This window comes from Castanea sativa, chromosome 11 (assembly GCF_040712315.1).
Source record: "Castanea sativa cultivar Marrone di Chiusa Pesio chromosome 11, ASM4071231v1".
In the NCBI taxonomy this organism is placed as follows: Eukaryota; Viridiplantae; Streptophyta; class Magnoliopsida; order Fagales; family Fagaceae; genus Castanea; species Castanea sativa.
This window is the reverse complement of record NC_134023.1, coordinates 23,205,589-23,231,410: the sequence shown is the minus strand read 5'-3', so window position 1 is coordinate 23,231,410 and position 25,822 is coordinate 23,205,589. Positions and strand designations below refer to the sequence as shown.

Below are 25,822 nucleotides of genomic sequence, written 5' to 3'. Positions count from 1 at the left end.
ATTATGCACATCCCTACAAAACTAAAACTCCCAATAGAGGACTCCATTGGTGTACCTCATAAGATCCGCCACAGTTGCCTCTTTTCTACGACAAAGCCTATATAATTCCGGATAGCGGTCGGCAAGAGAAGAAGTTCTACACCAATGATCTAGCCAGAACAGCATCTTTGATCCATCTTCGATATCAAACATAATAAAACGAGATAAAAAGTGTCACCCCCGTCTAATATTTTTCCACAAACTGACACCATAAGGACCAGAGAAAGAGCTAGAACACCAGCCACCCCAATCACAACCATACTTCACCTCAATCACTTGACGCCAAAGAGCATCCCTTTCTTGCCCAAATCTCCATAACCACTTCCCTAATAAGGCAACATTGAAGGTTCTCAGGTTCCTAATCCCCAACCCACCTGAAGAGAAAGGAGTACACACCGAAGACCAATCAACCAAATGAAATTTGGGCTCATCTCCTAAACCACCCCAAAGAAAGTCTCGTTGAAGTCTAGCAATTCGATTGGCCACAAAAGCAGGAATAGGGAATAAGGAAAGGAAATAAGTAGGAAGATTAGAGAGAGTGCTTTTAATTAAAGTGACTCTACCTCCCTTGGATATATATAATTTTTTCCAACCTGCTAATTTTCTTTCCATCCTTTCAAGAATAGGAATCCATATTGACTTGTCCTTAAATTTTGCCCCCAAAGGAAGACCCAAATATTTACTCAACAACAAAATTTAGGTATAATGCTTAGGTACTATTCCTTAAGTTCTCCTCTTAAAACTCAGTCATGTGGCTTTTTTATCATGGGATGGAAGTGTATTTTTAGTTAAGTATTGCCACATGGTTGAATTTTTTAAGAGGGAAATATAAAAAACAACACCTAAATATTGTACCTAAGTTTTGCCTTTCATTCAAAAAGAACCAACAAGTACACAAGAAGAATACTAGCTATCTTCCCATACTACAAGAATAAAAGAAACAAAGCAAAAACATCCTCTGCATACTATTGCAGGCACCCAAACAATCATCCTTGTCAGCCATTAGGTGTCAAATATTTTAAGGTTTATTTTACTACTTACAAACACTGAAACTGTAATAGGTGCTCCAAACACTACATGGTGTCTTCCAGGTGTCAAAATTTTTCCATATACTCCATAATGTTCTACCATGTCAAAATAATTTCAACTCTATTTTCTAAAACTTTTTCTTTTTAATAAATCAACTTATTTATGAATCTGAAAAGAGACATGCAAACATACAAAGTTAACTTCTAAGGCATAATATGTCCATTCTTAGCATACATTTTTTTTTTTTTTGATAAGTAATAAAGATATATATTCAAGAACACTACCTTATGCAGAAAAACATAAGGCAGAGAGAAAAATACAAAAGGTAGAGCGAAAGAAAAAAGAAAAGAAACTAAGTACACAGAAGAGAGCAAAGGAACATAAGGAGAGAATCACTAGAGGTGAGTCCCCAAGCCCTAGAACAGTCAAACAAAGTGCCACTGAAAGAGGCCAAAAGCTGGTCATCAGAACTTTCCATGTCCTCAAACGTCCTCCTATTTCGCTCCCTCTAAAGACACCACATCAAGCATAATGGAGCTAAATTCCAAATGCTAGACAAATGCTTTCCAGGCCAATTCCACCAACCGAATAGAGTATCCGCAACTGAACCAGACAAGACCCAACAAAATCCAAAAGATCTAAACACCAAACTCCACAGCCGATGAGCCTTCCCACAATGAAGTAACAAATAATCCACCGTTTCCCCATTACTGCGGCACATGATACACCAGTCTACAAAATCCAACCCTCTACCCCTCAAATTATCACTTGTAAGGATCCTATCTCATACAGCAGTCCACACGAAGAAAGAAACACGCCGAGGAGCCTTAACCTTCCAAACACCTTTCCAAGGAAACATAATGGGAAAGGGGCTTCTCAACTTATTGTAAAACGAACGAATATCAAAGTCCCCATTCTTTATCAACTTCCATCGCATACGATCTTCGTTCTCAGTAGGAGGAAGATTAAAGCCCAAGGTACGGAGAAAATCATTCACGCCACCCATTTCCCAATCATTTGGTCTCCAAGTAAAGTGAACATTCCAGCTTCTCCGCTCCTCTATCCCCAACCGTTCAAGAGAAGAGGCCACCGATGCCTCTTTATTGGAAGCAATCCCCACACCATTGATCTGTCCATAGCTTCACTCTATCCCTCACCCCTACCTCAAAGCGAATGTTCTTGCTAAAATCCTCCCATCCCATGCGAATACTTCTCCACAAGCCACACCCATGCACCCCTCTACCTAGCTTGGATGTCCAACCCCCCCATTCTTCCCCAAACTTGAGGGCTACCACCCTTCTCCAAAGCCTTGTCTCCTCAATCCCAAACCGCCATAACCACTTCCCTAGTAAGGCTTTATTAAAACTAGTCAATTTCCTTACTCCTAACCCACCATATTTCAAAGGTGCACACACCTTGTCCCATCCCACCAAATGAAACGTGGATTCCCCCCACAAGAAATCCATTTGCAACCTCTCAATTTTATTGGCCACATGCGTAGGGATGGTAAAAAGAGACAGATAATAGGTAGGGAGACTAGATAATGTGCTTTTAAGCAACGTTAGTCTTCCACCTTTTGACAAATATAACATCTTCTAGCCGGCCAACTTACACTCAATTTTCTCCAGAATAGGATTCCAAGCAATAGGGGACTTGTAGGACGCCCCCAATGGCATACCAAGATAGGTCATAGGCAGAGACCCAATCCAGCATCCCAAAATCTCTGCCAGGACATGGACATTAGGAACCTCCCCAATGGGAACCATCTCACTTTTAAGCGGATTAACCTTTAAACCTGTCACTGCCTGGAAACAAAGAAGAAGCATCCGGACATGCAGAATCTGCTTCTCATCAGCATCGCAAAACAGAATCGTATCATCCGCAAACAAAAGATACGATACACAAACCCCACCCCCCCCGCCTACCATCAACCCTAAAGCCTCGAAACAAGCCAGCCCCTTCAGCTCTTTTCATCATACTTCTAAGGACCTCCATCATTACCAAAAACAACATGGGGGAAAGCGGGTCCCCTTGTCTCAATCCCCTCGAGCTTCCAAAAAAATCAGTTGGAGACCCATTAAACAAAACAGAAAATTGGGCTGTAGAAATGCATGTGCGGATCCACCTACACCACCTCGCCCCAAATCCCTTTCTCTTCAACAAATCAAGCAGAGCCTCCCAGTTCACATGATCATAAGCTTTCTCAATATCTAATTTACAAATTACCCCCAGAAGCTTACTCTTCACCCTACTATCAACACACTCATTAGCAATGAGAACTGAATCAAGAATCTGTCTACCACCCACAAAACTGTTGAGACTCAGATATCAACTGATCCAAAACCTCTTTCAAGCGGTTTGCCAACACCTTGGCCAAAATCTTGTAAACACTCCCCACCAAGCTAATAGGTCTAAAATCCCGAATATTGGAAGCACCATTCTTCTTAGGGATTAAGGCTATGAAGGTTGCATTAAGAGATTTTTCAAACTTACTGTGTTGATAGAACTCTTCAAACACGGCTAAGACATCTCTTTCCACAACTCCCCAACAATGGTGATAGAAAGCCAAAGAGAAGTCATCAGCACCTGGAGCTTTATCTCCTTCCATCTCTTTGACAACTCAAAGAACCTCCTCCTGTTCAAACCTTCGTTCAAGCCAGTCCCTCTCCAACCCCTCTATCTAATCGAACTCCAAACCTTCCACAAAAGGCCTCCACTCCTCTATCTCCTTGTACAATTCTTTATAAAACTGTACAGTTTGGTCTGCCATCTCGGATTCGTCCTCATAGCTAACGTCATTCACCTCCAACATACTAATATGGTTATACCTTCTCCGAGAGTTGGCCAACTTATGGAAAATTTTGGTATTGTTGTCTCCTTCCTTAATACAAAGCATTCTCGATTTCTGTCTCCACGAGACTTCTTCCAATAAGAGAAGGTTCTGAATTTGAGATCTCAACGCAGCCCTCTCATCTAACTCCACTTCAGAAAGGCCGTGCTCCCCTTCCTTAACATCCAATAATTTCAAGGCCTCCAACGATTCTTTTTTCTAACGCTCTACATTACCAAACTCACTCCGGTTCCACTGAATAATATCTTCCTTCAATGCCTTCAGCTTCTTGGCAAGTACAAAACTAGGAGTACCTGAGAAAGAGTATCAATTCCACCAAGAATGAACCCTATCTTTGAACCCATCCGACTTTAGCCACATGTTCTCGAACCTAAAAGGACTCTTCCCCCTTAAAATCCCTCCTGCCTCCACTAAAATTGGGAAGTGGTCTGAAATAGGACGAGGTAAAACCCGTTGGGTCACGTCCGGATAGTGATCCTCCCAATCATGAGAGACCAGAGCCCTATCTATCCTAGACATCGAGGGCTGATCTGAACCACTCGACCATGTATAATTCCTATGAAGCACGAGTGCGTTTCCGGATTCGGGTGCGAGTGCAGGTGCGAAACTTGGTAATTTTTGAAAAAGTTGGGTGCGGGTGCGGCGGGGTGCGGCGATTAAAAAATTATTAAAAATATTTTTATTTATATTTTCTATATATTTTTACTATTAAAATATTCTTAAAAAACACATTACTATGCCTTGATTCACAAAACAAGAAAGAAGAAGGCAAGAAACACAAAACAAAACACAAAACACAAAACACAAAAGAAGCAACAAATATTAAGGAAAAAATTAAGGAAGGACAGATTTAGGATGTTTGGGCGTCATTCAAAGCTGATTTCGGCTGTTCCAGCGTGATTCAAGGCATATTTCGGCCTTTTTCGGCCATTTTGGTACGTATCGGCCGTTTCGGTCGCTGGCTGATTCGACCGATACGGCTTGATTCCAGCCGCCTGGTTCGGCGCGAATCGAAGCCGATTCAGCGCAAATCAAGCTGAGTCAGCGCAAATCGAGCCGAGTCGGCGCGAATCTATGAAAAAAAAAAAAAACTCAGACACGACACCGACGCGCAGGCAACCGCGTCGGACTCCGGTGCGGCACCGTCCCAGCCGCGTCCGTGCTTCATAGTATAACTCCCTCCTTCCAAAGGCAAGTCTATCAAGCTAAGCTCCTCAATGAACTCAGAAAAATTCTCCATAGTCAGGGTAAGTCGTGAACCCCCCAACCGTTCACTTGGGAATCGAACAATGTTGAAATCCCCTATGTAACACCATGGAACTTCCCAAAGTTGCTGAATTCCAATTAGCTCATCCCACATCAGCCCCCTCAAGTTATTGTCATTCGGGCCATAAACCCCAGAACATGCCCAAATAAAACCATCCCCCAAGCCCTGCCACCGAACTGATAACGAAAATTGACCCACCGCTACCTCCAACTTTTCTAACACCCTCCTATCCCACATCATCAAAACCCCACCAGCTGTCTAATCAGCATCCAAGGCTGCCCAATCTACATGGGGACAACTCCACAGGCTGCAAATCAACTGTCTATCCATGCCTGCAAGCTTAGTTTCTTGAAGGCAAACTACATCACAATTCCATGCCCGTAATAAATTTCTAACTACCAAACGTTTCCGCAAATCATTCAAACCGCAGACATTCCATGACACCATTCTTAACTTCATTGAAACTGTAAACTCCCTACAACTACCCCAGTCAAGCAGACAGAAAAGAAAACTATCTCCCATCATAATTAACGAAGGAAATCAAATTCCTCAACTCCCTCTTCCCTTTGTCCTTGGAGACGGCTTTTCGATGGGAAGCATCTTCCCTGTGCACCAGCTTGGCTGCCTCAATCTCCGTCTCAAGTCTTTGTAATAGCATAATACACCTTTTCTCCTGTCGACCCAAAGAAAGCCCCATCAACTTACAAAAACTGGGGAGTCTATGTTTCACCCAATTAGACACGCTACTCACGTTAGTAATACTATTCACTTCAGCCGCCACAACCACCCCCAGAGGATTAATAGACATCAATGGGGAAGAACACTCCACATCACCCAGTACCTAAGCAGTATGAGCTATTTCGACCTCAGTCAATGCCAACATCATCTGGTTGGCCTCATGGGAGGTGTCTATCCCCATGATATCACTTGCACCCACAACCCGATCATCTTCATCACCACCCGGAGCACCCCGAACCTCAAACCCAACTCTCGGTGGACTCAGAACAAGATTGGACAGCTCAAGACCTTTAAAAGCCCAGTCACCCTCTGTTTCTGCCTTACCCAGTGTGTACAGAGGCTCATCGGCGCAAAGCCCACCAGAAAAAAGACTCTCGACCTCCGCCAATGTCTCCGCAGGGCAACCCAAGTGCTCGGATGGAGGAACAGACACCAAAATAGCACTCGGGGTGTGGAAAGGAGCTGTAACAACCCTCTCCAGATTCGCCGGTGAAGCCCCGACAAGAAACCTATCGGGAAAAGAACCACCTTCCAACACCGATGCCTTCGCCGGAGAACAAAACATCTCAGTTTGGGTCACCGAGCATGCCACCGTCGTCGGGGCTGGTTGTCGCACTGTGCTGGCCTTCTTCGACAGCGCCGGTGACTCCTCAGCGAGATCAAGTTCAGCCCATGTGATGTCCTGAGCAACCGAGGCTTCGTGAGGTGCTATGGACATCTCCAAGGCGTGGGCCTCCTGACTTAAAGGCATCGGCTCCCCAGATGTTGGGCTTTCACCCATTTCCAACTTACTTGGGCTGGTGGGCTCTGGAAGGCCCACTTGACCACCAATATGGTCTGAGCCCACCACAGGAGCTATGTGAACCCGTGAACCCGTGAACCACTAGGCATGTGCTCCCTTTGATCCCTTGATACCCATAAGGAACTCCTCAGACCTCCTTTATTCCTCGCCACCCTCCTTTTTCCTTCTCCATTCACTACTACTGTAAAGCTACCTGCCCAGTCAGAATATCCCAGTTCCCGTTTTTTTCCAAAAGCATGAACAAACCCATTTGATTTGAATTTCAACGGAGATTGCCTTTTACTTCCTACCGGATTTGGGCTTCCAAAGTTAAACTCCTTTGTACTGCGCCAAGAACCCACAACACTACCTTCTAGAGTCATCGAACCTGGCGAGGTCACCAGCGCTTCTGTCAACATTTTTTGTTTAAGTACTAGGTTTTGCTTCTCTGACTGTTTTCTACCTCTGACCTGCACCTCATTCCCACGCACCATATCGGCAAAGGATTTAGAAAGTTGGGTCCCTGAGTTATCCTTATGGGGCTGAGCCACAAATTTTGACTGCCCAGTACCACCTTTCGCGTGGTTTTCAAGTTCCAATATCTTCCTTAACTCTAACCCAAAAATCCTCCATCCATTCTTTGCTCTACCTACTGGACTAATAATGGACCTCCTAGACCCGCCAACTTTAAGTTCAGTCAACAGTAGAAAACAGCCAAAAGAATTGGAGCTCCGTTGGAGGGTGTAAGCGAAATCACCTTCCCTGAACGAAAAAAAATACTTCGACAATCTGCTAAACCTCAGCTCCTCTTCCTCATTCCTAGCCTAATTATTTTAATAGAATTCCTTACTTGTCAAAAACAAGTTGTTGTGTATTTCACTAGGGACTGTCTCATATGCTTTCTCTATTAGAAGGGAACTTCCAATTTATCTTTTGCTTAAGAGCAGTTACCCACTGAAACTTGAAGCAGGTGCTGTCCTTAAACATGGCAATTCACAGAGCTTCTTCATAAGCAGCAGGGAAATGTGACAGGTACATCCACTAACTATATCATACATTTTTTTAAAACAAATCATATGTCATAATACCAAAACCAACATAAGATGTCAAACCAATCGTAAGCAAATCAAGTCAAATAAAAATTTTGCAGTGATGCCAGCTAAAAGCAAAAATCTAAATAAAGAAAAAAAATTCCAATTTAAACTGTTAAGATAGACAATCCATACTGAATAACTTCTCAATAAAATTATTACAAAAATGTAATACAGAAAACAATATAAATGAAATAATGAACTTACCTCTCTCTCAAATGACATGTGCCTAAATAATCCCACAACACCAAAATTTGCTGCAACTGAACCTCATTCAACGATATGACCTAATAAAATCAGAAAGTGCATATTACAAAGAATAAAATGCCAATTAGAATTATTGTAAGCTTTTTCTAATTAAAATTTAGAAAAAAAAAATTAAAAACCAACCAAGCCAGTTAACTCAGCAGTCATAGAATATTGTGGTGCATTGTTATCAAGCTTTCCTGATCTGTTAACCTACATAAAAGAACAAACTTTAGTATCATCAATACAAAAAATAATTATCAATATATTTTTTATATAATGAGAAATGAACTTCTTTTAAAGAAAGGAAAGAAGAAAAAACAAAAATAAAATGTCAATATTTCCCAATTGAACAAAGCGGCTCTTTTTTTTATCAATAAGTTAGACACACAATCAATTGGTTTTGAACCCGCAACCTCACCCTCAAACAACTACTTTATGGTGCCACAACCTTGGCCTTTTGTTTTCTTATGTACCAAAGTTCAACTGATATCCCCAAATGGGGGCAACCTACATACAGAGGAAGTATACTCAATGGCACTACCCATGAAAAGGAAAAAATGATGATTGCATATAAAATTATTAAGTTAAGAATGTCAATTAAATCTAAAAGAGAGATTAAGAAACCATGTAAAGGCCTATAGAGAATCCACGTTGAAATGCATGTTATTACTCTGCAGCCATACAGACCACATCAAACAATAAGAAATTGCTCCCCAAACAACTAGGCTCTTTCCCATTCAAACTTTATAAGCCACGAAACCAACAAGTCAACCAAAGACTCAGGCATAACCTAATGAACTTAACAAAAGAAAAGACTGAGGAGCAAAGATTCCGTGCAATGATCAATGAAAGTAGCAAATGATCCATGAATTATCCATCCCTTCTAAACATATAAATAGCAAAAAAGAATATAACGAACAGCGTTCTGTTTTTACAAGTTATCAGCAGTTAAGTAGCAATCTAGGGCTGTGTTCCAAACAAAGAAAGGGACCTTAGAAGTGGTTCGAAGTCCATATGAAAGAACAATCTGTCCATCCATCCAACTAAACATAGGAACTTCTGAACTTCCGTCGCATCTTATACTCCCCAACACCACCCACTTGTGCCCTATATACATCAGCCATCATAAGAAATCAACCCCATGCCTTACCCCCAACTCAGACACACAAGCAGGCCCTCAATCATTGATTACTTTCTTGTGGGAGAGAGCGCAGATTTCTATACCATGGGCATTATTATTCACTACAGGGGTATCAAACAAGTCATGTTTCCATTGTTATCAAACTATTTGCCATTTTTTTTTTTTTTTTGATAAGTAAGAAAGATGTATATTCAAAAAACTGCTCTAGTCAGAAAAAGCATAAAGCAAAACAAAGAGTACAAAAGAGAGAAAAACAAAAATTCAAAGAAACTTAATTACAGAGGAGAGAGCTAAGGAACACAGGGATAGAATCATTAGATGTGAGTCCCCAAGCCTTAGACCAATCAAAAAGAGAGCCGCTAAATGAAGCAAGCAGCAAACTGTTTGCCATTTTGATATCTCAAGGTCTTATTTTAACCTTTGGCTTCTATAGCATTGGTTGTCCTACCTTATCTCAGTAATTTTTATCCTTTTCTTTTTCTTTTGCTTTTTTGCCAGTTACTGCATTATGCTACAAGAATCAAAACATATTTCAAATAAAAATATTGTAATCAAAACCAAGATTTGACCACTAAGAATAGTCTCAAAGGCAACTTGAAAAACATAAATAAGAGAAACACTAATGTCAAACACCAAACTACCCCTCCATAGAGTATCCTAACCATCACCTCCACTTCTGCAACCAAGTGGACCAATTTCAAGCAAATTGATCAAGGAGAAACTAATAATCTGATACAAAAGGAAATAAAGCAAACAACTTCAAATTTAGTAGTAAATAACAAAATTATATAGAGATATGTCAGAAAAGGAAAAACCACAAACAGTTCCAAGAATTTTAAGCTAAGATCAGTTTGAAATGCTACTGCATCAAGTCTGGACACCCAACTTCTTACTGTGCCTTGAATAGGCTGTCTACCACAGACACATGAAGTATAACAACAAAAAAGCAGTCATATAAAATAAAATTAATGTCCTCCAAAAAAAGGAAAAATAGGACTGCAAGGATGTCTAAAACCACTTAAGAGGAACATATCCAACGAAAAAAGGAACAACAGGACTGCAAGGATATCTAAAACCACCTAAACAGATACATGTCCAACAATAAGGCATTCAACAACCAAATCACAAAGCCAAAAACAATCTTCTAAAGTCCAAGTCACAACCATGGCTCAAAATTACAAAATGGACAAAAATATAGTGAATGAAAGATTGTAAGTCAAATTTGCATACCAAGAGAGACAATGACACATCACAAGGTGCCAATAAGGAGTCACAATTCTTCCCTCCAGATTCTTCACTTCCCCGTAATTTGGAGTTTCCAGCATTTTCCAGAGTCATCAAGTCCATTGTTCCATGAAATGTGCGGCAATAAATTTCCAAACCAATAATCTCCACAATTTTGTTGACTTGGTCCCCCCTTACCAATTCATTATATGACCTGACATTTGGAGAACAATAAAATTAACTGCCAATTAACACTAATACTAAGCACATATCATGAAACTATAAAAGATTCCCAGCCATCCATAAAATATATCATGGAACCTCACTAAGGCCCAACCCATGGAGAGTAAACCCCAGGTATCAGGAAAGTGAGGGTATGTCATGAGGAATTGAAACAGGGCGCTCCTAGTTGGAGTGGAATTTGTCCACTACCCCTGACCATTCCACCCAAACCCTCGTGGGTGGCATCCCTAGTCTTTTCCTAAGATTAAAATAAATAAAGAAAGAGCGAAAGAAGAAACAAAGTGATGAAATTAAGAGAACTTCAAAACTAGAATACAAAACTAGGGCGGCTAAAGCAAAGGTAACCAATATGCACATCAAAAAAAGAAATTAGGGAGTTTCATTGACACTTTTTTCAAAAATACTTCAGATCCAACATTCTAATCTTTATGTATAAGCCATAGCACTAGACAAACACAAAGAATGGAGCTAAATTTAAATCCATGAATTCCAATTTATCAATAAATAAATAAATTCATGAATTCTAGAGTAGGACTTATCAGCAATTTCAGTAACAGAAATAGTCAAATAGCCTGGTTCCTCACTATACTGTTCGGTCAGGTGAATGTTAGAGTCTTAAATAAATGATACAACTACCAGAAAACATAAGAAATGAAAAAATTACCAAACAGGATTTTGCTTCATAATCGTCAAGCTGGAAAGCTTTAAACCCAAAGTAATATGTTCCTGGGAAACATTTTCGAACAGAAAAAATTGTACATGATTAATCAAGAAGAGCTAGTCAGAATGGTAATTTATAAAGGTTCACTTCCATTTAAATATACAAATAAGATTGTTGAGCTACAATTCAGTCCTGCTATTTGTTTTCTTTAAAATAAAAAATAACTAAATAAATAAATGTGCACCATCAACCTCACCTTCAATTGCTTCCATGTTTCATAACAAGAAATATGAGATAAATCTTTTTTTTCTTTTATTATATATATGAAAGTTGTTGATAAATAACAGGTCTATGTATACACTACCTATATGCTAAATACAGCCTGCAGATCCAAATCGTAATATGGAGACACTAACATTGAACTAGACAGAAGTTGTTATAGTTGACATAAACTATGGTACTGCAACAAAATAAAACAAATCTCAACACTTAATCAAGAAGATTCAAATTCTCAACCCAACTTTTAACTACATATATATATATATATATATATATATATATATATGCAAAGAGCAATCAATGCTGAAACTAGCAATTTAAATGGTCACATTTAAACAAAACAATAATATTGCTCCAATAAATCCACTAATGAAACTAATATATGACTTATAACCAAAAAGGTAGCCAAGAGCCTTGTAGCCCAATGGCATTGTCTGGTCTCCTTTATAAAGAGGATTGGGTGGGTTCAAATTCCCCCCCCCCCCCCCCAATTGTAACAATTGAACTATAAAAAATAAAAAATGCACCCCAAAAGGTAAAGTGAACGAACAGGGAATATGTCAAAGAAATAGATTTACCAAGTCATTCTGCGTATCCTGGTACACAACATGAAAATTTCTGATGGTGACTCGGATGCTGTCAAGAATCTAAGGTGGAAAATAAAAGATATCATAAATATGAACAGACAAAATTTCAGTCTAAGTGGAAAAAGAAATAACAATCAGACCAAAAGTAATGTCACCTTTGCAGTAATGTATGAACTAAACCCAGCCTGATTATCTGCAGAAAAATGAAACAACAGATAAGAACCGAATGTCAAAACTACATTGAGAAACTATTTCCAAAGAAAAGCTCACATTATCATGTCCTCTCCTAAGGTGCATTAGCATAAAGTACTCTTTTGGGAAGCCTAAGAGCAAAGCAAGCACCCTAGGACATTCAAGAAGCCTTTTTGGTTAAAGACTAGGTGTTCAAGGTAGTTAATTAGGTCATTATTATTTTAGTTTATTCTACATTTGGATTTCCTGTGTGGGTCGAGAGTATTTTCATAAACCTAGTAACTGCTGGTAGTGTGTTATAATCCTAGTATCCCACATGAATTAAGTATAAGCTTAATTATGTGTTTATACGCTCTTGGACACTCTCCCCTTGCAAGTCAGTTTTCAAGGGTGAGTTCTGCCCATGGATTTGCAACATTTGGTATCGGAACCAACCAGAATAATTGGGTGTAACTCATTAAGTATGGGATCAAATGAGATGCGGTTTTGTGGTTGGATCCCGGAAGGGGCGACCAAGAGGCTAGATTAAATAACTGATAGATGAGTGGAGCCACCAAAAGAGAAAGGGTTGCCATCGGGTCAGTGTCGCTAGAGTGAGCCGCCGTGGACATCGGCCATGGAGCATGGTTGTATGTTATGATCCTAGTGTCCCACATAGATTAAGTACAATGTGTTTATAAGCTTTTAGTCACCCTCCCCTTGCAAACCGATTTTCAAGGGTGAATTTTACCCATGGATTTACAACATTTGGTATCAAACTATGGGTTGTGGCAAAGTGCTTGGAAGTAGTTGGTGTGTTCAATCTTCAAGGTGCTTTGGAGTATGGTTAGTGGCCGATTTCCCCTCATAAAGGTGTCATTTCACAACAACACCTTGTGGGCAAAGTGTTTTGAAGAGGAAGGAAATATTAGGAACCCCTATAGGTATATAGACAATAATTGTTGTAATGTTGAATTTAGTAATTTAGTTGGTTAGTTAGTTATAATTCCAAGAATTTTAATCACATTTAACACATATTGGAATTATTGAAGCACATTGAGAATAATAGGACAATTAGGATAAGGCCATGTGAGCCAATAGAGTAGTTTTATGGTTTTATAAATACCTACTTGTAATCACATTTTCATCATTGAAAAATAAACCAATTGATTGCTTAGTGCATTTCCATTCTCTCTCTCTTAACATTTCTCTATAGAGGGTGACTACCTCAAACTAAGTTAATTTCCCTACAATTCTCATACATTCCCCTACAATTCTCATCCAATCCCATTAGGAACCACTAGGTTCCTAACATGGTATGTTGATGTTCAACACCACAAGTCTTATTATATTAGTATGTGTCTTATTTAGTTGATCAGTCTATATATTTGGCATTTAGGTTAGCTTAATTTCTTGTAAGTTGTTGCCAATGAGCTCTAACACAGATATCACCTCCTCCCTTGTCAACGTAGGTTGGAGGGAGAGGTCGTGGATTCAACAGCCATCAAGTGCATGCGCCTTAGCCTTAGTCCAAAATTTTTGAAGTACGCTATGAATCCTCAACAAATTAGATAGGGTTGGCTACATGCATTCTTTTCCTCTATTATTTTCTATCTAAAGTCAAACTCTCTGTTACTTCCTTAATTGACATGTCATTTTTTTATCACTTCTACTAATGTGATTTTTGGTCTTCTTCCACATTTTTTCATCCCCTATAGGATTGTAAATATACCAAGCCATTTATGAATAGCTCGAACTTGGCTCAAGAAAAAGCTTGTTCATGTTCATTTATTTCAATAACAAGCCAAGGTCAAGCCTTAAGTTTAGGCTCGATTATTAAACAAACCAAACTCAATCATAATAATGTGTTGATGAATAAGCTCATGAACGTAAGGGTTTGATTTAACTATATATAATATTATATTTTTAAATGTATACTTGTCTAAAAGTATCTATTTGTAGTAAAAATTCATCGAATTGTGAATAGGTAAAACATTTTAGTCATGGTTTCACAATATTTAGGAAAATAATAAGTTAATCAAGTAGCTCATGAGCAGGTTCGAGCTTGCTCGACAAGAAAATGAGCCAAGCTTGAACATAAAATCTTGTTTGGTGATGAGCTCTAGCTTGGCTCGTGTTTTACAGCCCTAAATTTGTCCCACTGCATTTTTTTGATAAGTAATAAGTTTTGTTGATATAAAAAATGGAACACCCTAATACACAGGGAGTGTAAAAGAGGTCAACAATTCAAGTACAAATACTACAAGAATCAAGGAAATCAAGAAAAGTTGGTTTCACATAGCAGCCAACTAATCTAATAAACTTCTAAAGAAAAATAACTTGAGGTCTAGTATGAATCTCTCACTATTTTCAAAACACTTACTATTTTTCTCCCTCCAAAGACACCACATTAAGAAATGGGAAACAATTAACCAAATATGGTCATTTCGATGACAACCAAACCTACCTTGCCAACAAGCTAGAAGCCCCACAACAGATTGCGGCATAGCCCAACTTACTCCAAATACCATAGACCACAGATCCATAGCAATCGAACAATGCAAAAAGTGATGGTCAACCAATTCACCATTACATTTGCACATATAGCACCAATGCAACATCCAAACCTTCCTTTTTCATAAATTATCAATTTGTCCCTCACTGCATGTGTAACTCTCTCTCTCTCTCTCTCTCTCTCTCTCATATTGGCATTGCCTTTTGGTTTGTTACTTTGTGTGATAATCAAAAACTAAAATTTATATATGGCCAATAATTTCTTTGAATCAATGTTATTAATTCAGTTTCGATTTGTCCAATGGAACTGAATATTTCAGTACCAGCCTGTTTCAGCATACTGTTTCAAGGTGTTTCAGGGTTCTTAAAAAAAATTAAAAATATATATAAATTTTTTTTTCATACTTATTATTATAATAAATTAATGCCCTCACATTGTGTGATAAAGAAAACTCCACGCCACACTCTGTATCTAATGTACTTCAATAGGCAGGTAGATACTCATAAGTAATAACCCATCACACCATTCAAAAATCAAATAAAATAATAATTTTCAGATTTCACTAAAAGACAATTATATCTTGGAAGTAGGAGCCATTAAAAACTTTACCAAACCAGATAACTATTGTTAAGAAATAACTAGTCTCAGGTTCTTAGCATTCAGCTTAGCGAAGAAAAAAGTCTCAAGCTCTTAGCACTCTAAAGGTTTGCCGAGACGCGAAGACAAGCAAACGAAAAAATGAAATGCAGAAAGAAAATAAAGCCAAAAATGAAAAGGGAAAAGAAAAGATCGAGCATGCAAATGAAGGTTGGACACTGCCATTGTTGTTAATATCCCTCTCTCTTCTTAATTTCTTTTTGGGTTGTGATTATTTTCTTCTGAATTTAAAGCTTTAGATCTTGTCAAAAAAAAAAAATTTTTGATAAGTAAGAAAAATGTATATTCAAAAAGCTACCTCATGAGAAAAAGTATAAGACAAAACAATGAGTACAGAAAAAGAAACAAACAGACAAAAAAAGCTAATTACAAAGAAGAGAACTAAGGAACAAAGGGAGAGAATCACTAGAGGTGAGTCCCCAAGCCCCAGACCAATCAAAAAGAGAACCACTAAAAGAACCAAGTAACTGGTCATCGGATTTGTCCATGTCCTCAAAAGTTCGCCGATTTCGCTCCCTCAATATACACCACATTAGGCACAAGGGAGTTAAATTCCAAATGCTAGAAGAGTGTTTTTCAAACCAATTCCACCAACCAAAAAGAGTATCTGCAACCGATTTTAGCAAGACCCATGAAATCCCAAAAGATCTAAAAACCAAGCCCCACAACCGAGAAGCTTTTTCACAATGGAGTAGCAAATGATCCACTGTCTCTCCATTACAACGACACATAATGCACCAGTCGACAAAATCAAGGCCTCTACCCCGCAAATTGTCGACTGTAAGAATCTTATCCCAAGTTGCAGTCCAAACAAAGAAAAAAAACACGCCAAGAAGCCTTAACCTTCCAAATACCTTTCCAAGGAAAGATAATAGGCAAGGGACCACATAGCTTTTTATAGAACGAGTGGATGTCAAAATCTCCATTCTTCGTCAACTTCCATCTCATACGGTCTTCATTCTTAGTTTGAGGTAAATTAGATCCCAAGGTACGAAGGAATTCATCCATAACACCCATCTCCCAATCATTTGGTTCCCTAATTAAACGAACATTCCAACTTCTCCATGCCTCAATCCCCAACCGTTCAAGAGACAGAGGCCACAGATGCCTGTCTATTAGTAGTAATCCCATACACTACCGTGAAGAACAATTGGAGTGGTAAATCCCCACACCACCGATCTGTCCAAAACTTCACTCTATCCCCCACCCCAAACTCAAACCAAATATTTTTGCTAAAAACCTTCCAACCTTTCCGGATACTTCTCCATTAACCACACCCATGTACACCCCTACCCAGCTTGGAAGACCATCCCCCCCCCCCCCACTCTTCCCCAAACTTCAAAGCTACAAACCTTCTCCAAAGTCGTGTTTCCTCAACCCCAAACCGCCATAACCATTTTCCTTTTTTTTTTTTATAGGTAATTAGAAAACTATTATAAATGAGAAAAAAAAAGGAAAAGTACAAGTTGTTCATGATGATGAACAACAAGAAAAAAAAGGCAAACAGCACAACAATAAGAGAAATCAGGAAACTAAGCTAAAGAAAAACATAAACTCAGAGAGAAAATAACAATTAGTAAAACCCCAACAACGAGACCACACTTAAAGACTACGTTGGCATAAAACCTTTAACTCACCCAACGTCTTCTCAAGATCCTCAAAGGAACGACAATTTCGTTCTAACCACACAATCAACCATTCGCCATAGGGGCACACACCTTATCCCACCCCATCAAATGTGCCTTCGAATCCCCCCACAAGAAATCCCCTTGCAACTTCTCAATCTTATTAGCCACATGCAAATGGATGGTAAAACGAGATAAATAGTAAGTAGGAAGACTAGATAACGTACTCTTAAGCAACGTCAGTCTTCCGCCTTTTGACAAATACAGCTTCTTCCACCCAGCCAACTTCCACTCAATTTTCTCCAAGATAGAATTCCAAATAGTAGGGGACTTATGGGAAGCCCCCAACGGCATACCAAGATAGGTCATAGGCAAAGTCCCAATCCTACAACTCAAAATCTCAGCCAAGGCATGCACGTTATTAACCTCCCCTATTGGAACCATCTCACTCTTCAAGACATTAACCTCCAATCCTGTCACAGCCTGAAAACAAAGTAGTAGCATTTGAACATGTAGGATCTGCTCCACATCCACATCACAAAACAGAATAGTATCATCCGCAAACAAAAGATGTGAGACACATTCCCCTTCACCCCGTCTACACTCAGCCTTAAAACCACTGACCAAGCCAGCACCTTCAACTCTTTTCAACATCCTGCTAAAAACCTCCATCGTAACCAAAAACAACATAGAAGATAGCGAGTCCCCTTGTCTTAGTCCCCTCGTGCTCCCAAAAAAGTCTGTTGGAGCCCCATTAACCAAAATAGAGAACTGGACTGTTGATATACAAGTGCGAATCCATCTACACCACTTCTCCCCAAAGCTCATTTTCTTCAATAGATCTAGTAAAGCCTCCCAATTCACATGATCATAAGCTTTTTCAATGTCTAGCTTACAAATAACCCCCGGAATCTTTCTCTTCACTCAACTATCAACACACTCATTGGCAATAAGAACTGAGTCAAGTATCTGTCTGCCACCCACAAAACTATTTTGAAACTCAAATGTTAAAAGCTTTACATGTGTGAATGGATCTGTGAACATCTGATTTGAGATGTAAAACAATGTAGTTGCAGGATAATTGTTTTTTAAGGCAAAACCAATACCGGCAGAAATTCCATTCCACCCGAAATTAGGAATGGCAACGGGTCGGGTTTTTTCATACCCAAACCCGACCCAATCTGTGGACCTGGACCCGCAGCCCGAACCTGGCCCGTTTATTAAACGGATTTTTTTCCCGAGGCCCAGACCCGCCCCGCCGGGCTTTGCAGGGCCCGCGGGCCCCATTTAGGCCAACCAGATTTGGGCCCAATCCACGGCCCAAATGGTGGCCCAACCGAAAAATAAAAATAATAATAATAATAATAATAATAATAATAATAATAAATTGAAGCCTAAACAGAGCCCTAACGAAAATCTAGTCACAATTTAGTAACTAAAATTATTCAAAAACCTCAAAATCAAACTAAAAACCAAAAAAATACATGAGAATTGAATCAAAGCAACGAATAATTAACTCCAAACTCAAGGAAATTTTACTCAATCAAACTATTCCAAAAAGCAAAAAATCGAACAGAGCTAAAGAACTAATCTCGGAGTTAATGCTGAAAATGCAATCTATCAAAACTCTAACGATTCCTCTTTTTTCTCACACTTTCTCGGTAACCAAATAGAGCCAGGCCTAACGAAAATCAAATCACAATTAAGTGCAACTAAAATGATTCGACATCCTCAAAAAATACACTAAAACACTAAAGGCAAATGATCATTGAGATAAAAACAACAAAAAATTAACTAGAAATTCAAAGAAAAGTAGAGAATTACAGTTTCAAATCGGAACGAAATGCAATCGATTCGATATAAATTCAAAGCCTTGCGATCATAGAGAATGATTGAGAGTGAGAGAGAGATTGAGAGTGAGAGTGAGAGTGTGAGAGAAGAAATTGGTGAAGTGAAACTGAGTCCGATTGAGAGTGAGTGCAAGTGAGATTGAGAGTGAGTGAGAGTGAGAGAAGAGCTGAGTCCGGACTTGAGATGAGAGGCGGCTGAGGTGTGAGCTGAAGACTGAAGTGTTAAGTGTTAGGGTTTATAGAGAAATATATATAACGGGGTACTTTAGTAATTAGGAATATAACCGGGTCCGGGCCGGGTTTCGGAATTTTTTTGATAAAATTTGGACCCGACCCGGACCCGCTTTGGGTTTTTTTTTTAAAACCCATACCCAACCCTATTCTTTATTAGGGTGGGTAAAATCCGGCCCATTAGGGTCAGGCCGAACCGGGTATTCACGAGTCGGATCTAAATTGTCATCCTTACCCAAAATTGACTGGAATTGACTAGAACGGCCAAAACACCCCGAAACAGGCCGGAATTTGACCCGAGGTGGAATGGGTGGTAGTACCATTCTGGATTGCACACCGGCACGAGAAATTTCAGCCGTTCCGGCTGGAACGGAATGGAATTAATAACATTGTTTTGTATGATGTATGCATCCAATTGTATTAAGTAACTAAAAAAGAAAATATTAATGTGGTATCACATTTATACAAACCAAATAATTTTTCGATAGGTATGTAAAAAATTATTTAAAAATAAAATACTACAAACAAGTACACAGAATGCTTTACTTAAAGGCAAGAAGTCAGTTAAAAGTACAAAAATCTAGAAACTTGGGTAAATTAGAAAAGGAAATGGCCACTAAATGTAGTCATCCAATCATACAAAGAATTTTTAAAAAATTAGCTTAAGCTCCACTTTTGATTCCTTAAAACACCCGATGATAAATTGGATGTGGTACCATATCTATAAGAACCAAATAATTATGGAAACTTGAGACTGAAAGTTAAATAGCTCACCAAATACACGTCTCGATAATTTTGCCAGCTCTGCTGCAGCAAGTTTAGCCTTTTTTCCAGCTAATTCTCTTTTTTCGACTTCATCCAAATTCCACTGCCACAAAGGAAAAATGACTGCCCCATAAGAATTTTATTTTAAAAATAAGAGTAACTAGCCCCATAAATTTTAAATAAATTAACATCTTCCTTGAGATTTTTTTTAGTACTTTATTTCGGAACTTAGAAGCTAATAAGAAACATAGTATTTCATCTAACATCAAGGCTTCTATTTTTCCCCATGTTGTAAAAAAGAGCCTTCTTTTTCAACAAAAACGTGGAATACCTCTTGATCATCCCGCTGGGATGCACAAATAAATACATCCTCTAACGTAATAATGATGGATTCTCGGCCAAGCATTGTCCATGGAATATTAATGCTCAACTTACCAACCCGACCTAAAAAAGAAATCCATGGTTAGATGTAATTACAAATGGCTAGTACAAGTTGCAAGAAGCTTTGCTAAGGAAAAATTTAAAAAAAATTAGAACATATACATCAGGAAGGCTGAAAGAACGATAGCTAACATATATATACTACCATTTACCTTCCATTTGAGCCTCAAAAAAAATGAGAAGTAATGCAATCTTTATTGATATCAGAAAAATTGAGTCACCCACGTATACAGGGAGTATACCACTAGGGACCATACAATCAATAACACAAATTACATGAATCTATCAATTAATAACTAAACATAAAGATAGACTATGTAAAACTGACATCTAATCCAATAAGGTTCTAAAGAAAAATAATTTGAGGTCAGGCATAGTCCTCTCTATGTCTTCACTCCCTCCTTATACACCACATCAAACATCAAACCAAAAATTAAAACACATAAAAAGCTATTTTTATATTGGTAATTAAAATTATGTAGAAGGCATGAGGAGCTGTTTCTAGGTTAATTAAAGGTTTTAAATGCATTTCAGTCCAATATTCCAAATATGTTACCTGCCACTTAAAATCTAATTAGCCAGCAGATGCATTAAAAAAGTAGGTTTGCAATTACTTTGCAACCAAGTCACATCTCAAAATATTTGCCACCCTCAATCTACTTCCTTTTAACTGCAATTTCATACATCTGCCTTTCCCTTTTTTTAATCTTTTTTCTCTCACTGCTACCTCCATTATAAAACCATTGAAATCTCCTCAATTTGAGTAAATATTATTCTCTAAACTCTTATTTCATTTTTAATGTCCCACTGATAACTTTGATCGAAAACCACCAAAATGCCCTCACGGAAGAAGACTTATTCCCTTCCAAATGCATTCATCTTCATTCAAATACTCAACTTGACATTAAAAAAATAAATAAATAAATAAAATAACATACTTCAGTTCCCAATTTGAAATACATTTAATTATAAATGCGATACTGTGATGGTAAGAGGAGGAGGTTACAATACCTTGCTTTAGGGCAAAAGGCAACTGGAGATAATCGAAGGCTTCAAGATTAAGCTCTACATTTTCTAATTCCAATGAGAATACTTTTCCTACACAAGAAGAAGATTTCTAATATTAATGGATATAAACTAGATAACAATATTTTTTCAGGTGATACAAGAATATACTCAAATAAAGCAGGAATATACAAATGGTATTTCAACGTTTGCACTATTCTCTGGATACGTGGTAGTAATATACAATAAAAACGTATCATAGTAAACCCCCAAATGAAGCAGTAAGTATATACAATAAAAAATAAAATAAAATAAACTGAAATCGATGGAGCTTAAAGTAGGAGTTACACTTGGAATGAGACAGCAGATTTTTTTTTTTTTTTGATAAGTGTATGAGACAGCAGATTTTTATTCCAATAAAAGCATACTGTAGTAAACTCCCAAATGGAGATAGAAAATTACAAGAGTTCATTTTACAATAATGATCACCTAAACAACCCAAATGCCTAATATTTTTTTCTCGTTTGATAAAGTAGACAACTTTTCTAAAGAAGAGCCCCCTGGCCTCGCCTCTAGCCAGTAACTAAAACCTACGGGCAACTAACCCCACTCACCAAAACCAATTATTGGGTAATCCAAGAGCATTAATATTTTTTCTCGTGTAATAAAGTAGAAAACTTTTTTCTAAAAAAAGTCCTCTAAACTCGCCTCTAGCCAGTAAAACCTACGGGCAACTAACCCACTTGCCAAAACCAATTATTGGGTAATCCAAGAGCACTCACCCCTGACAAGGGCCAGTATTTTTCTCTCGTTAAAGTAGAAAACTTTTTTCTAAAAAAGGGCCCTTTGAACTCGCCTCTAGCTAGTAAAACCTACAAGCAACTGACCCCCCAGGCTAGAACCAGTTGCCATGTAATCCAAGGAGAATTCATTCACCCCTGACGGGCTAGGCCGTTTATGCTAATGCTAATGCAAATGCAAATGCCAATATGTTCCAAATATGCTGAAGAAGTGTCCCAAAATGTGATATTGCTTTGTCCACAAGAAAAACCAAGTACAGTTTAAAATTGAGATTGAAATAGAAGTAAATGTAAAATGGAGAAAAAGAAAGAATACCTTTCCAAATGTCGATTTTAAGCTGATCAATGGGGATATCTTTGATGTATCGACCAATATATCCCAACAGAAGTTGCCGAAATACTTTCTCAAACATTGCTGGGTCGTAGTTTCTCTCTTTTCTCACACCATAAAATCAGAATCACCTAATAATAATAATAATAATAATAATCACACTGAGGAAGAAGAGGGATATACATGAATTAACATAGGTACACACTTGCATACATACAGATAAGCCGAAATTGACAAAAGAGAACTGTGCCCACAAGAAACACACGCACGCAGAGACAGAGACAGAGATTTTATAAGTACTTCAATTGATAGATAGCGTGTATCAACAACAAAAAAATGGTTTGTTTCAAACAATAAATAAAAGAAATATATCTATATAATTTAGAGAGAGAGAGAGAGAGAGGTTACCCAGAGAAGAGTCGAAAAATAGTGAGAGAGAGAGAGAGAAGTTAAGAAAGTCCAAAGGCAAAGGGGGTGGCGTTCTTAAGACTCTGTTTGAGCGACATAACACACTCTATTCTATAAGACTCTGTTTCGGAGAAAATATTAAAATAGCATTAATTTTCAAACAATATAGTTAGTAGTTAAGTTTTACAAACTATATTTTTTACTAGCATCTCGAGTTTAAAAGACTCGATTTTGGGACTATAAATCGAGTCTTTAATGCTCGATTTTTATGGTCTGTTTCTGTCTGATGTGGCATTTTTTCCACGTGGTGACTACTTGGAAATCGAGTCTCTAACAATCGATTTACAAGCCAGATGAAATTTGAACTCCACAAAAAAAAAAAAAAAAAAAAAAAAAAAAAACGGACCAGGCAGCACGCGCCCAGGTCCGCGCGACTTGGGCTGGCCTGGGTCGCGCGCCCAGGCCGTGCGACCTGGGCGCGCGGTGGCCTGGGTCTCAAGGCGCGGCTGGGCGCGCGACCCAGGCAGCGTGCCCAGGCCGCGCGACCCAGGTGGGCTGACTGCGTTTTTTTTTTTTTTTTGGTGGTAAATCGAGTCTTAGAGACTCGATTTTCAAGTAGTCGCCACGTAAAAAAATGCCACATCAGACAGAATCAGACCATAAAAATCGAGCATTAAAGACTCGATCCAAAATCGAGTCTTTTAAACTCGAGATGCTAGTAAAAAATATAGTTTGTAAAACTTAACTACTAACTATATTGTTTGAAAATTAATGCTATTTTAATATTTTCTCCCTCTGTTTCAAGGTTTCAAGTTTTTATTTAGGACTTCTGGCTTTCCTTCTCAAAAGAGAAAAATAAGGGAAAATATTTACTTACATACACGCCCCTAAACTCTGAGTTTATTTCTAAGATACCCCAAATAAATTTATAATCATATTTTATTATGAGATGTAATCAAAAACTCAGTTTAGTTATAAAATTAGTCATAATTTTATAGTGTTTGGTTACTTAATCCAATACATATTGTTTCTTTCATGCATCTAAAAATACAAAATTTTAAATGAGAACAAATATATCACATTTAAAATAAAAGTAACTAAAAATATTTATTAAATATATAAATGTAAGAGAAGGCCTGACTTAAAATGTTGCATTAGACCCCATAATGTATTGAGCCGCCCTATATACAATTCTTGTAATCAATTTTATAAAGGATTGAATTATAGTACTTTTTATAACAAAATACATTAATTATCAATCCTTGAAATTTACTAAGTGAGCCATTTTTGTCCATAAAGTTTCAAATAAGCATTATTTGCTCTTATGTTAATTCTCATTAATTTGCTTCCCTATGTGGCTAAGAAGGCAATGAAGTCACTTTTTCAAGTGTCAAGAGTCTCCTGGCAACATTTTTAATATTAAAAATTAAAATTAAAAAATATTTCAGTATTACCGCATAGAAAATCCATAAACCTAACCAAACTCATTACAAACAAGCTTTTCCCCTATTTAAAATCAAATCAAAACAATCCCACTAAAACCCAACCCTTATTTGGCTGATGGCAAGACCAACCAGATCTGATAAGGAGCACTTTGATTGATTTTTTATGAGGATTTATTCACTACTTACAGTCCAGACTTGCAACCTAAGTCACTATCCTATATTCCTCAGTTGGTTTCTAATGAGATTAATTCTCAATTATCAGGTGACTTCATGGCATGTGAGATTCATACAGCTTTCAAGCAAATGGCACTGATGAAAGCCCCAGGCCCTAATGGTAGCTTGAAACAACCCAGAGCAAATGTTGGTATTGCCTAAATCACTGCTTTGATTAAAACCTCCCTACCCGCTTGGGACAAAAGTTTGTCTTCCCACCCTTTCAACTTCCTCCATACCCTTTCTTTAATGTAGTTAAAGCTTGCTTTTCTACCCCTACCAACCAAAGCTAGAAGCCCCAAGTATTTTTCATAAAACTTTATTTCTTGAACCCCCAAGACCCTCATTATTTCCTGCCTAGCATCCTCTTGTGTGGATTTGTTGAATAAGAGTGCTACTTTTCTCTATTTATATTTTGGCCAAAAGAAGCTTCGTACTCCAAAAGAAGTTTGAGAACATTTCCACACTCTTGTGAATTAGCCCTACAAAAAAGAAGGCTATCGTTTGCAAAAAACAAATGGGTTAGCTTGGACCCTCTTTTGCAAAGAGAAAAATCATTTATCTCCTTTGACCTTGCTGTTTTTTTAATTAATCTATGTAAACATTCTGTACATGGTAAGAAAAGGAAGGGGGATAGGGGATTTCTTTGCCTTATTCCTCTAGATGGATTAATCATACCCTTCAACTCCCCATTCACAAGAATTGAATATGAAACTGTGCGCAGACATTCCATGATTAAACCAATCCACTTGGAACAAAACCCTATTCTCTCCATAAGCTTCTCTAAGAAAACCCACTCCACCATATTGTAAGCTTTACTCATGTCCAACTTAAGTGCCATAAACCCTATTTTTCTTGAATTGTGATTCTTCATACAATGTAAAGTCTCAAAAGCTACTAAAATATTATCTATAATAAGACGGGTTTTTGCAAAAGCAAATTGATGCTCAGTTATAAGGTTTAGCAAAATCTTTTTTTAATCTATTTGCTAAAACCTTAGAAAAAATATTATACTAGACATTACATCAGCTAATTGAGCGATATTCAAAAACAAGTTCAGGGCTCTTTACTTTCGAGATAAGAGCAATGAATGTATGATTTATAGGGTGAGACAATTTACTTGTATTTAACCAAGAAAGGATGGTTGTTGTTACATCCTAATCCACCATCCCCCAAATGTGTTGG

General features: G+C 38.0%; 1 protein-coding gene across 1 annotated transcript in view; it reads right to left on the bottom strand.

The window, feature by feature from the left end:
• Positions 1-23,107, bottom strand: part of LOC142615631 (intermembrane lipid transfer protein VPS13) — a 71,857-nt gene extending 48,750 nt beyond the window's left edge. Inside the window, exons 1-11 of the mRNA XM_075788371.1 lie at positions 22,980-23,107; positions 22,557-22,702; positions 21,447-21,533; positions 20,326-20,438; positions 20,004-20,097; positions 12,336-12,373; positions 12,172-12,240; positions 11,318-11,379; positions 10,417-10,624; positions 8,187-8,255; positions 8,004-8,083 (exon numbers count right to left, since the gene is read on the bottom strand). Of these exons, the coding sequence (XP_075644486.1) occupies positions 8,004-8,083; positions 8,187-8,255; positions 10,417-10,624; positions 11,318-11,379; positions 12,172-12,240; positions 12,336-12,373; positions 20,004-20,097; positions 20,326-20,438; positions 21,447-21,533; positions 22,557-22,653 (917 nt within the window). The 5' untranslated portion in view covers positions 22,654-22,702; positions 22,980-23,107. The remainder of the gene's footprint in view (positions 1-8,003; positions 8,084-8,186; positions 8,256-10,416; positions 10,625-11,317; positions 11,380-12,171; positions 12,241-12,335; positions 12,374-20,003; positions 20,098-20,325; positions 20,439-21,446; positions 21,534-22,556; positions 22,703-22,979) is intronic.
• Between the last annotated feature and the right edge of the window lie 2,715 nt (positions 23,108-25,822).